General features: G+C 54.4%; 1 protein-coding gene across 1 annotated transcript in view; it reads left to right on the top strand.

Annotated features, from left to right (window-relative positions):
* Window positions 1–14,218, top strand: part of TGM3 (transglutaminase 3) — a gene marked incomplete at both ends in the record, with an annotated part of 32,376 nt that extends 18,158 nt beyond the window's left edge. Inside the window, 6 exons of the mRNA XM_080716431.1 lie at window positions 1,175–1,278; window positions 2,786–3,031; window positions 7,600–7,905; window positions 10,030–10,187; window positions 13,687–13,820; window positions 14,071–14,218. Of these exons, the coding sequence (XP_080572557.1) occupies window positions 1,175–1,278; window positions 2,786–3,031; window positions 7,600–7,905; window positions 10,030–10,187; window positions 13,687–13,820; window positions 14,071–14,218 (1,096 nt within the window). The remainder of the gene's footprint in view (window positions 1–1,174; window positions 1,279–2,785; window positions 3,032–7,599; window positions 7,906–10,029; window positions 10,188–13,686; window positions 13,821–14,070) is intronic.
* Window positions 14,219–14,631: the final 413 nt, after the last annotated feature.

Below are 14,631 nucleotides of genomic sequence, written 5' to 3'. Positions count from 1 at the left end.
GGTTTGTAAATACTGTATAATATTAATATGGTCAGTCTCTGTCGAGCACGTATGGTGCACCTATCTTTTCCTATCTTTTCTACATTATTGATTTTTTCCGATCTTTTCCCTCTTGTCTTCGGAATGGGCTATCTAGTGGTCTGTCTTCAAGTTTATTCATCCTTTGTTCTGTTGCTTCTATTCTGCTAATAAATACACCCACTGAACCATTTACTTTCAGATATTGGCACTTGTATTCAGTTAAAAATCTTATATTTTAAGTATTTTCTACTTTTCTGCAGAGTTCCTGTCGTTTCATTCATTACAAGCATATTTTCCTTATCTCACTGGGCATAGTTCTAGTAGCTACCTCCAAGCTACACACCCCCAGCTCTATTTTATTTATGTATTTGTATGTTTATGTATTTATTTAAACAAGGTTTTGCTAAGTTGCTGAGGGCCTCGCTAGGTTGCTGAACCTGCTATCCTCCCGTCTCAGCCTCCCAAAAGTACTGGGATTACAGGTGTGCACCACCATGCCGCGCTCAGTGGCTGCTTTTAAGTCCTTGTCGGACAGTTCCAACCTCTGGATTATTTTAGGGTTCAGCTCCGTTGCATTTCCCCTAGTTCTCTGCATGTTGAGTAATCCTGGCTCATACCCTGGGTGATGGGCATTCAGACTGAGCTGTCATCTCAAACCAGACCACAGCCCAAAGACTGGCACCCCTTCTCCAGTCCTGCAGCCCCACTCAACCCCATTTCAGCCCATACCAAATGCAGAAGCGTCCCCCAGCTGGACCCAGAGAGATCGCTGTGTGGGTTTGCCTGCTGGGTCGCTGGCACAACCCTAAATCCATCCTGTGCCCAGAAAGGCAGTAGGCCGCGGTGGGCAGGGCTTTGGCAATGAAACTAGGCATGGCTGCACCCAGACTCCGACAGGGCTGTCATCACCTGCTCAATGTCTCTGAACCTCAGCTTCCCCTTTGATGAAATGGATCTGAAGGTAACGCCCATTTCACAGTCCTGCCAGGGTCAGTGAGACCTGCTCACCAACACTTAGCGCAATAGCTGGCGCCAAGTTGACTCGCCCCGCGAGGGCCGGGGCACGGCACTGTCGGATCGGGGATGTGGCATCGGGCCACTTAACGGCTGTGTGGCCTGGGGCAAGCTCGGCAATCTCTGGTTCCGTCTGCAGGAATTTCCACGTGTGGAACGAAGGGTGGTTTGTGCGGTCTGACCTGGGCTCCTCGTACAACGGGTGGCAGGTGCTGGACGCCACCCCCCAGGAGAGAAGCCAAGGTAACCCTCCACAGCCCTGCTCCGGGCTGGCCAGCAGCCCCTGCGCCTCTCCATTCTTTACAGCAGGACGCAGCACAAGCTTAACCCCAAAGCCCTCTCCCTCCTTGCAATGCGCAGTAGAATTAAAACAAGAAGTGTTTGGAAACAGAACGGTGTCTCCTATCTTGTTTGGTTTGGGCCGCTGCTTGACTGGGTCTTGACTGGGCCCACCCTGCTGCTGTCACACTTACTGGGGACAAAGGGAAGAAGTCAAAGCCGCGCTTCCCCCAGCCCCGTCCCCCCCGGAGCAGGTGCAGAAGGCTTGTGGCCACCTGGCCCTTGGGATTTAGCTCACATGCCGTGCCCCCTGCCAGGTCTGTAGCAGGGCTGGAGGAGGCCCCTCTCCTGCCCTGTGTCCTCTGCCCAGATGAGTTTTCCTTCAGGCGGATTGCCTCATCTGTCCCTCTGTCCTCTCTCTCCCTCTCCGGGGAGGGGTTCTAGGCTCTCCAGAGACTTTCCTCTTCCTTTTTTTTTTTTTTTTTTTTTTTTTTTTTTTGGTGGTACTGGGGTTCCTGGAAGCCCTTCTACTTCCGGGCTACACTCCCAGACCTATTTTTATATTTTTATTTGGAAACAGGGTCTCCTAAGCCAGCGCACGCAGCTGGCTTCGAACCTGCGCGATCCTCCTGTCTCTGCCTCCCAAGCGCGGGGATTACAAGCGTGCGCCACCACGCCCGGCTTCCTCTTCCTTTTCTGACCTCTAGAGCATGTCTTGAAGTATCTGGGGTCTCCCTAAGTGGCTGAGGTTGGTCTTGAACCTGTGATCCTCCTGTTTCAGCCTCTGAATACAAGTGTGTGCCACTCTTAGCTGTTACTTTAATTTTTTATTTATTTCAAACATAAAAAAGATTTATGACACGCATGCATAGTTTTTAAGAATCAAACAGTTCTAAATGGACTTGCAATGAAAATTGTCCTACTCCCACCCCATGGCCCTCGGGCCCCCTGCTAGAAGCAGGCTGTGTTGCTAGAGTTTGGAGTTGCGGGGGGGGGGGGTAACCTTCTATAACCCACTGTTTACTTTAAACTTTCCACTGCAATCCATTAGTGGTTATGAAATCAAGTTAATGGATTGTGACCATCATTTTAGGAAATGAAAACAAAATGAAATGGAAAGGAAAATAAAATAAAATATCAGGGTACATTGGACCTAATAAGACTAAGTACTGCCCATGAAGTTTCTGTTTCAGTACCACACATGGGCCAGGAAGTTGAATATATTTCTTTCTAGGGGATCATGGCATTTTAAAAAATTGAATTACTGTCCCAAGCACTCACATTTTTTTTCCTATGTATATCTTTTTTGGGATACAATAGGACCATGTCTAAATACCAAAAGAAGGGGCAGATGACCCGGTTGAAGGGTTTGCCCGGGTAGAGGCAGGAGCTTGGAGAAGCTGGCCACTTGGGCCGGCTGGGGTGGGCCCAGCCTCAGCACGCACGCCTCAACCTCTCGTCCTGGCCACAGGGGTGTTCCAGTGCGGGCCCGCGTCGGTTAACGCGGTCCGCCAAGGCGACGTGAACCTCAATTACGACATGCCCTTCGTCTTCTCGGAGGTGAACGCTGACCGCATCACCTGGATCTACGACCAGGCCAATGGCAGCCAGAAGCAGAATTACTTGGACACTGGCTCCATCGGCAGGTACATCAGCACCAAGGCGGTGGGCAGCAACTCCCGCATGGACGTCACAGACAAGTACAAGTACCCGGAAGGTAGGAGCTGATGCTGGTGCCCCTGGGGCCGGTGGCGGGTGGCCAGCTCTGAGTCCAGAGAGAAGAAAGGCCTCATCTCCTCCCCCGTTCCCAGTCACTTCTACCTAAATGGTGGGATGGTTTCCTGCCATCAAATGCCCAAATGTTCGGCTGTTTTTAGTGGGGACGGAAACGCCAAGGGACATGGGAAAGCGCTTCGACCACGGGCAGCCCAGCTCATCCCCAGCATGCAACGGGGTGACATCACCATCACTGACAAGGCACCCCTGGGGGGTCTCCCAAGGGCTTGAGAAAGATTCTTTTGGTCAGCCCCCTCCCCTAGTCTCCAAGAAATAACAGGCAGAAATGCATTTGGACCAAGGTGCCTAAAGACAGGGGCTTGTGCTGGCTTCCTCAGAGGCCCAAGAAGCCAGATGAATGCTGAGTCCCTGAAACTTCCAGCGCCCACCCGGTGCTGGCCCCCAGGGTCACCTTGGAAGGCCGGGTGCCACGAAGCTGCCTTTACTCCAATCACATTAGCTGCCTTGGGAACTGGCAGCCTGGAGGCTCTCAGTGGAGCAGAAGCTCTGCATCTGAGGGCGAAGTTCACTTTTAGAAACAGCCCCAAGTAATTTAGCACTCGCCGCCGCGGGCCACGGGCACTTTTAATGGGGTCAAGAGTTCGCTCTTGCTAAAGTGCTTGGGAAGAGTTCTTCGGGCTGCCCCTCGCAGTTGGCCTCAAAGAGTCAATAGTTCGCTTGTTCTGAAACGGCCAAAAAGAGTTGACTGGGTTGCTCTGCACGGTTGGTTCCAAGGGGTCCAGAGAAGTGCTCTTGTAAAGGTGCCCACAGAACCCTAAATCTTCCAGCGCTTTCTGTCAGTTGATGTTGGCCAACATTTAAGAAAGATGCCGAGGACAGGAGATGGAGGAGGTCTGACTCCAAGGCCAGGGGGATGACCCCACCGGCACTAGGATTTGTGGACGTTTTGAGGCACAGCTCTTGGGTAATAAGATCAGTGGCCTCAGTTTGGCTCCCAACTATTTCCAGAGGCTGTCCCCAGTTTTAGGTCAGGGGGGATAGCAGAACATCTCAATGTCATAGTAAACCACAGGTGTATTCAAAAAGGCGGAGGCAAGGAGAAATTTTATTTATTTATTTATTTATTTATTGTGGTACTAGGGATGGAGCCCAGAGGCCTCCTAACCTCCGGGCTATACTCCCAGACCTATTTTATATTTTGTTTGGGAACAGGGTCTCACTAAGTTGCTGAGAGCCTCACTAAGTAGCTGAGGCTGGCTTCGAACCTGCGCGATCCTCCTGTCTCAGCCTCCCAAGTGCTGGGATTATAAACGTGCGCCACCACGCCCAGCTGGTGCAAAGTTTTCATTATTTATTTATTTGTTTATTTATTTAGCGATACTGGGGATGGAATCCAGGGGCATTCTACCTCTGAGCTACACCCCCAGCCCAATTTTTAATTCTTTATTTTGAAACCAGGTCTCACTGAGTTGCAAAGGGCCTCACTAGGTAACTGAGGCCGTCCTTGAACCGCGATCCTCTGCTCTCAGCCTCCCAGATGCTGGGATTACAAATGTGCACCACCACGCCTGGCTGGGGCGAAGTCTTTTGTTTTGTTTTGTTTGTTTTTAATAAATTTGGGGCGAAGTTTAGAAAGGCAAAAACAAGGCAGCTCACACCAGCTCAGTGGAGGCGGTAATCTTGGGACACACTCAGGAGCACGTGGGGCGACATCAGTCCGAGGCTGCTGGGCCGCCGTAGCCCTGCGGCAGCCCCATGCAAGCTCGCGTTCCGGCAGAGAGCTCTGTGTTGGTGACCCTCGGGTGACCCCGTGGGAACCCTTCTGTCATAAACACCAGCAAGGCTATTTTGATTCTGGGAACTCTCGCAAGCTCGTCCTGAGTGCCTGGTCCCAGGCTGGGGATGCAGATGGGGAGGCAGAGGCAGGACAAGTCTTTTCAACCCTGTCATGATGCCAAAGGACGTGAAGGGGGCAGGGGACGAGTGGCCCAGGGCAGAAAGCGAACCCTGGCCCTACCACTTGGAGCCGCGCAACCTCAGGCCTGTGTCTCACGGCTCTGATTCCTCCCCTGTAAATGAGAACAGCAATGCCTGTCTTCAGCTGGATTTAGGCGCACGGGTGTGCGCAAGCTTGCCAGGTGCGGTGCCTGGCACAGAGGGAGAGCTTCATCGAGAGTATGCTGGTCGATTTGAACACCTGCGTCTCAATCGATGCTCTCCACTGCCACTGCTTCCCCGGATCCATGGGTCTGTGCATCTCCCCAGTACCCGGACACCTCGAGCCTTCTGCTCCGGGCTCTGGCTGTCCCAGCCAAACCTCCTAAGCAGTGGGAGAGAGGCAGGTGTGTGTGTGGGGGGGTGTCCCTGCAGAACTCCTTGGAAGGCCTTGGCCCTGCGTGACAGCAAGACAGATCACCTGCCTCCTGCCGCCCAGCTCTGCTTACCTAATGGCAGCACCTTGTCTCCCAGGGCCCCAGGGAGGAAAAGCTCATAAAATGGGTTGCTAAGCGTTTATGCAACAGCTACACCGCAGGGGAAAACAGCAGCGGGAAGCTGTGTCTTGAGTAAGCCCAGCAGGTGACCTATATAGGCTTCCAGGCTCCAGGACTCACTGTGCAAACACGGCTGTTTGGAGGTCCCAGGCACGGGAGGCTCAGGGCCTGTGCAGCCGCCAGCTCTGGGCGTGGACTCGCAGCTCAACTAGAGAATGGAAGGGCACCCGGAGGGACCCAGCCCGCCAGGAGTTCTCAGCTCGGGTAATCTGGCTGCCTCCTTCAGGGGTGGGTGGGAGGAACTTTAGACTAGGGCTCTAGAAGTCCTGGGCCAGCTCCTCCCCACGCTGCATCTAATCTCCAGAGTGGCCCGAACCAGTTGGTTCTCCAACCTGATGGACGGGAGGGGTTGGCCTCTGACGCCTGAGACGGTTGTTGCATGTAACTTACAGAAAAGGGCTTACCACAAGTTACCCGGAGCCTTAAATATCCCACAGGCTGGTGGGGACGCCAAGGGACACCGTAGGCCGACAGATGTCAGCGTGGCTGATCCTCCAGGTTGCAGGGAGGTCGTGATCGGTCTGTTTTGGTCAAGACAGGGAACCATGAGTGCTGGCTTAGTCAGCCTGGTCAGAGGCTCGCGGTTGGCTGCTCAGGTCTCCGTGGCCATGGGCCCCTGCAGATACATCACCAGTCCCTCCGTGGCTCCTTATACCACGGCAGCACCCATAACTCTAAGTCAGGAAACCCAGCCATTTATTCGGCTGGATCTTGTGTATGTATGTGTGTGGTACTAGGGATGGAACCCAGGGGCTTTTACCTCCAGGCTACATTCTCAGACCTATTTTCTATTTTATTTGGAAACAGGGTCTCACTAAGTTGCTGAGAGCCTCACTAAGTAGCTGAGGCTGGTTTCGAACCTGTGCGATCCTCCTGCCTCAGCCTTCCAAGCGCGGGGATTACAAGCGTGCGCCACCACGCCTGGCAGTGACCTGATGCTTTTGAAACCTGAAATTTCTCAACACTTTGCACTAGTCATAACCTGGAACCCCATTGGCCATGGGAGGTTCTTATAGACAGGCACAAATAAAAGTGTCCCTCTCTGACTCCCAGAGCACCTTTAGATGGAAGGCAGGAGACTGTGGGGAAATGTTTTGAAATTTGTTTAGCAAAGTTCTAAACCGTAGCCTTGTTTTTAGCTTCTGAATTCATCCTAACCCTTTGTTAGCTTTATTTTTATTTATTTATTTTTATTTTTTGTGGTACTGGGGTTCCTGGAAACCCTTCTACCTAAGGGCTACACTCCCAGACCTATTTTATATTTTTTTATTTGGAAACAGGGTCTCTTAAGCAAGCCAGCGAGACTGGCTTCAAACCTGCGCAATCCTCCTGTCTCTGCCTCCCAAGCGCGGGGATTACAAGCGTGCGCCACCACGCCTGGCTATTTTTTATTTATTTTAAAAGACTTGCTTGTTCTTTAAGACTCACAAAGACTTTTTATTTATTTATTTATTTATTTATTTATTTATTTATTTACTTATTTATTTATTTTGCAGTACTGGGGATGGAACTTAGGACATTCTACCTCCAAGCTACACCCCTAGCCCTATTTTTTATTCTTTATTTTGAAACAAGATCTCACTGAGTTGCGGAGGGCCTCACTAAGTAGCTGAGGCTGCCTGCGAACCTGCGATCCTCCTGTCTCAGCCTCAAGTACAACGCCTGGCTTTTGACTTTTCACTTAAAAAAAAAAATGAAATCTAACTCAACACAGGTGAATGGTCAAGCCACGTGGTAATTCTGTTCAGGAGCAGACACACCATTCCCTCTGGCTTCTTGATAAGGTAGAACTGTTTGGAAAAAGGACAGAACCCGGCTAGGCTGGAAGCCGTACATTAAAGAAGCTGAATGGAGTCCTGGTGAGGTCGGGCGCTCGCTGGGCGCGCCCAGATCGCCCTTCCAAGTAGGGCTCCATCCTTTGTCTGAATTACTGCTGCGTCTCTGAGATGCTGAGTAATTCAGATGAAGGAATTTCGTCTGAATTCCCCACACACAGGTTCCAACGAGGAAAGACAAGTCCACCAAAAGGCTCTGAGCAAACTCAAACCCAACGCGTCCCTCAACCCGACATCTGCGCGGAATTCCACCGAAGAAGGGGAGCCCAGCATCTCCGGGAGGTTCAGGGTCGTTGGCATGCTGGCCGTAGGCAAAGAAGTCAGCCTAGCCCTGATGCTCAAAAACCTCACCCGCGACGTGAAGACGGTGACCGTGAACATGACGGCCTGGACCATCGTCTACAACGGCACGCTGGTGCACGAGGTGTGGAAAGACTCAGCCACGATATCCCTGGACCCTGAAGAAGGTAACTGGCCCTGGAGCCGGCGGGGCTCCACGGGGCAGGGTGCTGAGTGAGTGAAAGCTGGCTCGGGGCAGATGGATGCTTTAGAGGGCTTTCGATGGTTTAGGGGAGACCGTCTCTATGAACACCATCACTGCATGGAGACCGTCTCTATGAACACCATCACTGCATGGGCAGGGGGCAACCAAAGTCCTTCACAGCCCCAGAGAAAAGAGGGAGGCTTTGGCAGCTTGATAGCTGCACCACGTCTCTTACAGGAACTTACCACCCTACAGTTTGCAGGGTGTGTTCTTACATGATGCCTCAGTCAACCTTCTAAAAGAGGGCAGCTGGCAGTGTACAAGTTAGAGAGCCAGGGAGGAGGCTTAGAGATGCGTGACTTGGTGGCCGTTCAGTGGCAGGGCCCAGGTGTTGGTGCTTAGATCTCTGATGCTAAATCCGGAGCCACCCACTGTTTGTCCGGTTGCTGCTGGTGCCTCCCACGGGCCACCGCCCACCTGCACTCTTCACCCCCACCATCAGTGGCTTTTTAGGTTTGGACCCAGACAGGGTGCGAGATGCCACTGGGGCTCCAACCCTCACCCGGGTCCCCCAGAGCTGCAGGGCCTGAGTGTCGCATCTTGATTCCCGGCGACAGGGGCAGGTCGTCTCTGAGGTCTGAGCATTTGGGAGGCACAGTGACTTCTTGCCCCAGGGAAGCACAGATGGGACAGGACCAGGTGGAGCAGGGGAAGGCTGGTTCCGTGGGATCAGAATGCAGGCGTGCCCGCCTGGCACGATCCCTCCCGCTGTTATTATGAAAAGTTCGGATTTACAAAGCAGATTAATGAGGGCAGGGCAGCTATTTGCTTCACATAAGGAGCTAATAGAAGCTCATTAATTGAACAGCCCATCTTGAAAGAATTCTGTCCGTGGAGAAATTCCTCTTGTCAGAAGGCAGAGTCCCCTGGCAGCTTATTTCCTGGAAAACACTTCTCAATATCAGAAGCCACCTTCTGGCTTTGAGTTACCTTTGAAGAGCTTTGCTCTGCTCGTCTTTCTCTTTCTTTTCTTTCCTTCCTTCCTTTCTCTCTCTCTCTCTCTCTCTCTCTCTCTCTCTCTCTCTCTCTCGTCTGGAGATGAAACCCAGAGCTATACCCCCTGCCCTGTTTTTTATTCTTTATTTTGAAACAGGGGGTCTCACTGAGTTACAAAGTGCTTCGCTAAGTAGCACCACCACACCCGGCGCAAGCTCGCTCGCTCTCTCTCTCCCCCTCCCTTCCTTCCTTCCTTCCTTCCTTCCTTCCTTCCTTCCTTCCTTCCTGCTTTCGTATGTGTGTGGGCCGTACTGGGATTACAGGAGTGCGCCACCACGCCTGGCTTCCTCCACAGCTGTACGAGGAAGAGCAGTGGCCAGGACGGTCAGAGGAGAGAGCGGCCCGTGGCAGCCTGTGGTGTCTGAGGAGACGGAGAGGCTCTGGGCCCTGGAGAGGAACCAGGCCCACAGAGAACGGCTAGGGGAGGCACTTCATCCGGGGAAACCATAGCGGCCAGAGTGCAGAGGCCCAAACGTGCCTGCTTGGTCACTGGGATGAACAGTGAGATGCGAGGAGGTTCTTTAAAGGAGAGGTGAGGTGCGCAGGTGACCAGGGCCAGCGGAGGGGCCGGTCTTCACTCTCAGGCAGTGAGGCGCTGGGGAAGAGTTTTGTTGTGACGAGAAAGAAGAACGCCATGGTGTAGGAAAGTGTGTGGTCTCGCAAAGCTTTGACTAGCGGAGGGGAGATGGGTTCAAAGCAGGAGAGCCCAGAGGTGGGAGGCAGCGGCCCGAGAACCCCGGTCATTAGACGACTGGGAGGGTCTCACTTATTTAGCCCACCCCGGCTCCCTCCACGGTTGTGACTGTGTTGTCCTGGCGGCCATTGGGCAATCGGCTAACGTGCCTACTCCTCTCCCGCCCCTAGAAGAAAATCTGCCCTCCAACATTTTCTAGGACAGGGAGGAGCAAGCCCATCCAGAAGAGGGCCCGGCCCCTGGCAGGGCTCAGTCAAGCCCGGGGCTACGGCTTCTCCTCCCTGCCAGGCCTGGCTTGACCTCTAAAGCAGTCAGAGTTCAGCCTCACTCTCCGTCCCTGCCCTGGATTCTCCCTAGAAATACAGCACCCCGTGAAGATCTCCTACGCCCAGTATGACAAGTACCTGAAGGCAGACAACATGATCCGGACCACGGCCGTGTGCAAGGTGACCGAGGAGTCCGAGGTGGTGGTGGAGCGTGACATCATCCTGGAAAACCCCACCCTGACCCTGGAGGTAAGGGGTGGGCAAGGGACCCCGGCCGCACAGCCCCCAGCCCCTCCAGCCCCTGCAGCTCTGCACAAAGGAAGGTCCTCTCCCGCAGAGAGAGTTCTCCCCGCAGAGAACTGGGCTCAGCTGGGGCCCAGCCTCTGCCAAGTGGATCAGCCCAGGGCCCGGCTCAGGCCCAGGTGGGACGAGAACTGGAGACGCTGGTACACAGCAGGGTGTTCTGGCTTCCTGTCTGGAGAGCTAAGTAGGCATGGTTGCTGGAAGCTTCTTCGGCTCCCATTCTAGACCCACTGGGGATATCAGCGGAGGCTCTGCTCAGCTACTGAATATGTGCGGTGTTCAGGACCAGGCTGGGCTCAGGAGTCACAGAGGCACAGACAGAGGTCTGTGGGAAGCGCAAGCGTCCTTCCCTGGCCCCGTCGCTCTCTGGGGATGATCAGACAGCTCGTATCTCCACTCTGGAGCCCAGGGCTGAAGGCCCTTGGGCTCCTCTGCCCTGTCATTCACACTGGGTGAAACAAGGCCCAGAGAGAGGAGAGCGGCCATTACTGATGAGCCAGGGCTGGACCCCAGGGCCCTGGACTGAGCCTCTGCCCTTTCCAAGGTGTCCCGTCACCAGCAACAGCATCTTCAAGGTAGCTAAGACCAAGGCCTCTCTTTCTTTCTTTCTTCCTTTCTTTTTTTTTTTTCTTTTTTTTTTTTTTTTGTTTTTGTTTTGTTTGTTTGTTTGTGGTGCTGGGGATTGAACCCAGGGGCATTCCACCTCCAAGCTATACCCCCAGCCTGATTTTTTATTCTTTAACTTTGAAACTGGTCTCAGCCTCCCAAGTACTGGGATTACAAGAGTGCCCCACCATACCAGGCCCAAGGCCTCCTCTTCAGAGGCCCCTGTGCGCTCACTCCCGCCCGGGATGGAAGGTTCCAGAACAGGGCAGCACAGATCCGAGAGGGAAAGAGCTGGGAAGGCCAGCAGGTGGGTGGGCAGGGAAGACGGGGTCTCCCCACCGGCCTCACGGGTCCAGCCTTCCCTCAGCCACTGTGCCCATATCGGCTCCAACCAGCCAGGTAGTAAATTTTGGTGTAATTACCCTGCTGACTGCCCCAGCCCTAGATTGCTAGAGGACCTGGGTCATTTGGGTGCCCTGGCCCCACCCCTCCCTACAATGCACCCTCGCTGCAAGGATTCCTGGCCTCAGAGGGCAGGGGAGCCCAGGATACCTGCCCTCCTGTGCCCATGCTCATGTGGGCTCCGCTCACTCATGCAACCGGCCTGCGGTGCCCACTCTCCTGGTGAGTCTAGACTGTGCGTCAGGGCGGGGTGGTTGAGTCTCAGGACCTAGGGAGCCAGGTGACGCAGAGCCAGTATCTTAGCGGACAATCAGGATTGGCAAGAGGCAAACAGCGCCCCCCACAGGTCGCGATGGGAGCAGAGCTGTTGGCTCTGGGCTGGCCTTCTTCCCTCCCCAAAGGTCACCGTCCATCCCTGTGTGTCCCCTGTGAAGCAAGGCCTCTCCCACTTCACAAAGCAATGCCCAGACTCTCCCTGACGGTGGACGGTGGTCGCGGTGGTAGGCCCCATGTTCCAACGCCGGAGGCTAGGACATATGCCGGGGAGCAGCCAGTCCGTAATGAGAACCTCCTGCCCGCAAGGATCAGTGATTACGCAAAGTTAGCCCCCCACATTATACTCCCTCGCCGCATATCCCCAGACCTCCTTCTAGCTTTTTCTTTTCTTCAACATTTTTGCCCTCCGTCTTTTGGATTCCCATTTCAAGTCCACTTTCTCTTTCAAGATACCATAATATCTTTAGAAAGAAAATCAGAACAGGCGTAGCCTCGAAGTGTACCGTCATCGACTTCCTTATTTAATCTTTATGAGACGTACCTGATCTGCCTTCTTTGGGGCACGTTTTCTCTATTTAAGGCTCCGGGGAATCAAGACATTCTCGGCGTGATTGAACGAATCAATGCCTCGCTCAGAGCGGGGCATAGGTTTTTTAAATTCATGAAGGTGATCTCTATGAAAAGATAATAATTTGGGTAAAACCCTGTTATCTCATCTGGTACTGATTGGCAATTAGCATTGAGGACCTTAGGCCCTGGAATCAGGCATAAAATCTAAACATTGTTCTAAAGGATGATGACGACCTTCAAATCTCTGGCCCGCGGCCCTCTGCTTCCCTTTTGCAGATTCAAGTCAGTAGGAGAGGGTAGTAAGCGGCAATAAAGAAAGAGACACAAATACATGAAAATCTCAAATTAGCTATCAGTGAGAAAAACATAGCCCCGTTTATGCAGTTTTGTTATACCTCAATAGCATAAAATAGCGCCTCCCTCCTCAAATCACATCAGACGCTTAACTGAGTTCCAGAGGAGAAATTATAGTAAGTATCATGGTGTCTAAACTGCTTCAATTATTCACAAATTATTGGTAGGTATTGCTGGGCCTGTCAAAAAGAGCGAAGGCTTTGGAACCAGCTGGGCCCTGCTGTTTCCTGGTGGGTGAATCTCCTAAGTTATCGAATCAGCGTGAACATTTTACCACCGTAAAGTGGTTGCTATGAGAACTAATGACTGGGAGAACAAAAACCAGACAAACAAAACACAGCCACCTCCAGGGAACCTAAGAGTACAAGAGTAGAAACCCGGCAGCCGTGCAATTCCTATCCTTGTCCCCAAAACGCTTCCTTCCTGTCCCCGGACACACGCGGGCCCTTCTCAGAGGGAAGAGGTAATTGCCTGTCTTCGTGGGATACGTCTGCCCAGAGTCACGGCTCATTCTTTGCACAAGTGCCACAGCCTTCATCTTTGCGGCGAATAAATAATTCATGTTACTTTTCTGATCCAAGCCCCCAAGTCCCAGCTGCGCCTTCTCTGTACTCGGTATGGCTGGGACTGGAGCCCTACCCAGACCACAGTGCACCACACAAGGAGACTTCTGGTCTTTCAGAAGTTCAGAAGCAAGTCAGTCAGTGAGATGCCATCACAGGAGAGTGGGCTGGACGGAGGGGGCGACACCTGTGACCCGGAGGGAAGGGGCTGCGGCGGTCAGCCGGGCCTGGGCAGCCTCAGGGGTCGGTGGTCACCACGGGGCCTGCCAAAAAGGGAAATTCAGGCTTTAAGGGAAAAACAGGTCCAGTGAGCAGGAGGTCCAAGAAAACTAATGTTAGACATATTCACCATGAAAATTTTTCTAACCCTCTGCAAGCCGGGCATTGAGCCCGGGCTACCCTCGGAAGCAGGGCCGCCCTTCCCGGGTGTGGAGCAGGGCCTCCGAGCAGGGCTGCAGGGGCTGCCAGGTGCCCTCTTGCCCTGAGCCTAGGTTTCCTGTCCACTGTATGGGGACAGTGGTAAATGTCCAGGAAACCCTCACATGAAGGCCGAGGGCCCCCTGGCATTTAGAGGGCTAGATGGCCGGCCCTCCCTCCCCGCGTGGGGCCCTGGCGCCAGGCCCCCTGTGGGCGGGCAGGCTGGCCAGGCACTGACGGCGGCCCCTCCTCCGCAGGTGCTGGACCAGGCGCGCCTCCAGAAGCCCCTGATGGTGCGGATGCTGTTCTCCAACCCCCTGGACGAGCCGGTGAAGAACTGCGTGCTGATGGTGGAGGGGAGCGGCCTGCTGCTAGGCAACCTCAAGATAGAGTGAGTCCCAGGCTGCTTCCCTCCTGGGGGTCTGGAAACCAGGATTCGCCTTTGTGTTTGTTTAGGGAGCTTGCCAAGCCTGAGCTCTTGGGCCCGGGGCTGAGAGCTCTGCGCACCCCCGGGGCTCAGCATATCTGGGGGGTCGTGGGCCGCGCGGGTGGCCTGGAGAGGCCGCTAGGGGGCGCTAAAGAGGCGGCGCCCGGCGCGTCCAGCCCGGTCCGTCCAGTCTGACCTGCGCTTCTTCCATCAGCGTGCCGACCCTGGGCCCCAAGGAGCGCTCCCGCGTCCGCTTCGAGATCTTGCCCACCAGGATCGGCACCAAGCAGCTGGTCGCAGACTTCTCCTGCGACAGGTTCCCCGCCATCAAAGCCATGCTGTCCATCGAAGTGGCCGAGTGAAGGGCCCGGCGGCCCCCGTGCGCACCCGGGAAACACGGAGCGGGAGGGGCTCCCCGAGGACTGAGACCACGGCCGCCGCGGGCCCGCCCGGGAAGCCCACCCCTCCCCCAAGGCTGCCGACGTGGACTCCGAGCACCACCCCTCCCACCCAGGCTGGGGCAGGGTCCACCCTGGCCTGCCGCTTGGTCACTTTTGCACGCTCCGCAGCCTCCTGCTCCGTGGGCCCCAGGGCCCTGCCCACCCCCACCCCCACCCCACCCCCACCCATTAGCGCCCCAGGGGAGCACCGGCCCCGGGACTCTCCAGATGGACATGGGGAAAGGCAGTCTGGACTGCTTCCTGATCCCCAGCCCGCAGTTGGGACGTCCCTGCTCTTCCCTCCGGCCACCATGAAGGGCAGAGGCCCAGCCATC

Source organism: Muscardinus avellanarius, assembly GCF_963383645.1.
Source record: "Muscardinus avellanarius genome assembly, chromosome: 19".
Taxonomy (NCBI): domain Eukaryota; kingdom Metazoa; phylum Chordata; class Mammalia; order Rodentia; family Gliridae; genus Muscardinus; species Muscardinus avellanarius.
This window is presented reverse-complemented; position numbering and strand designations above follow the sequence as displayed.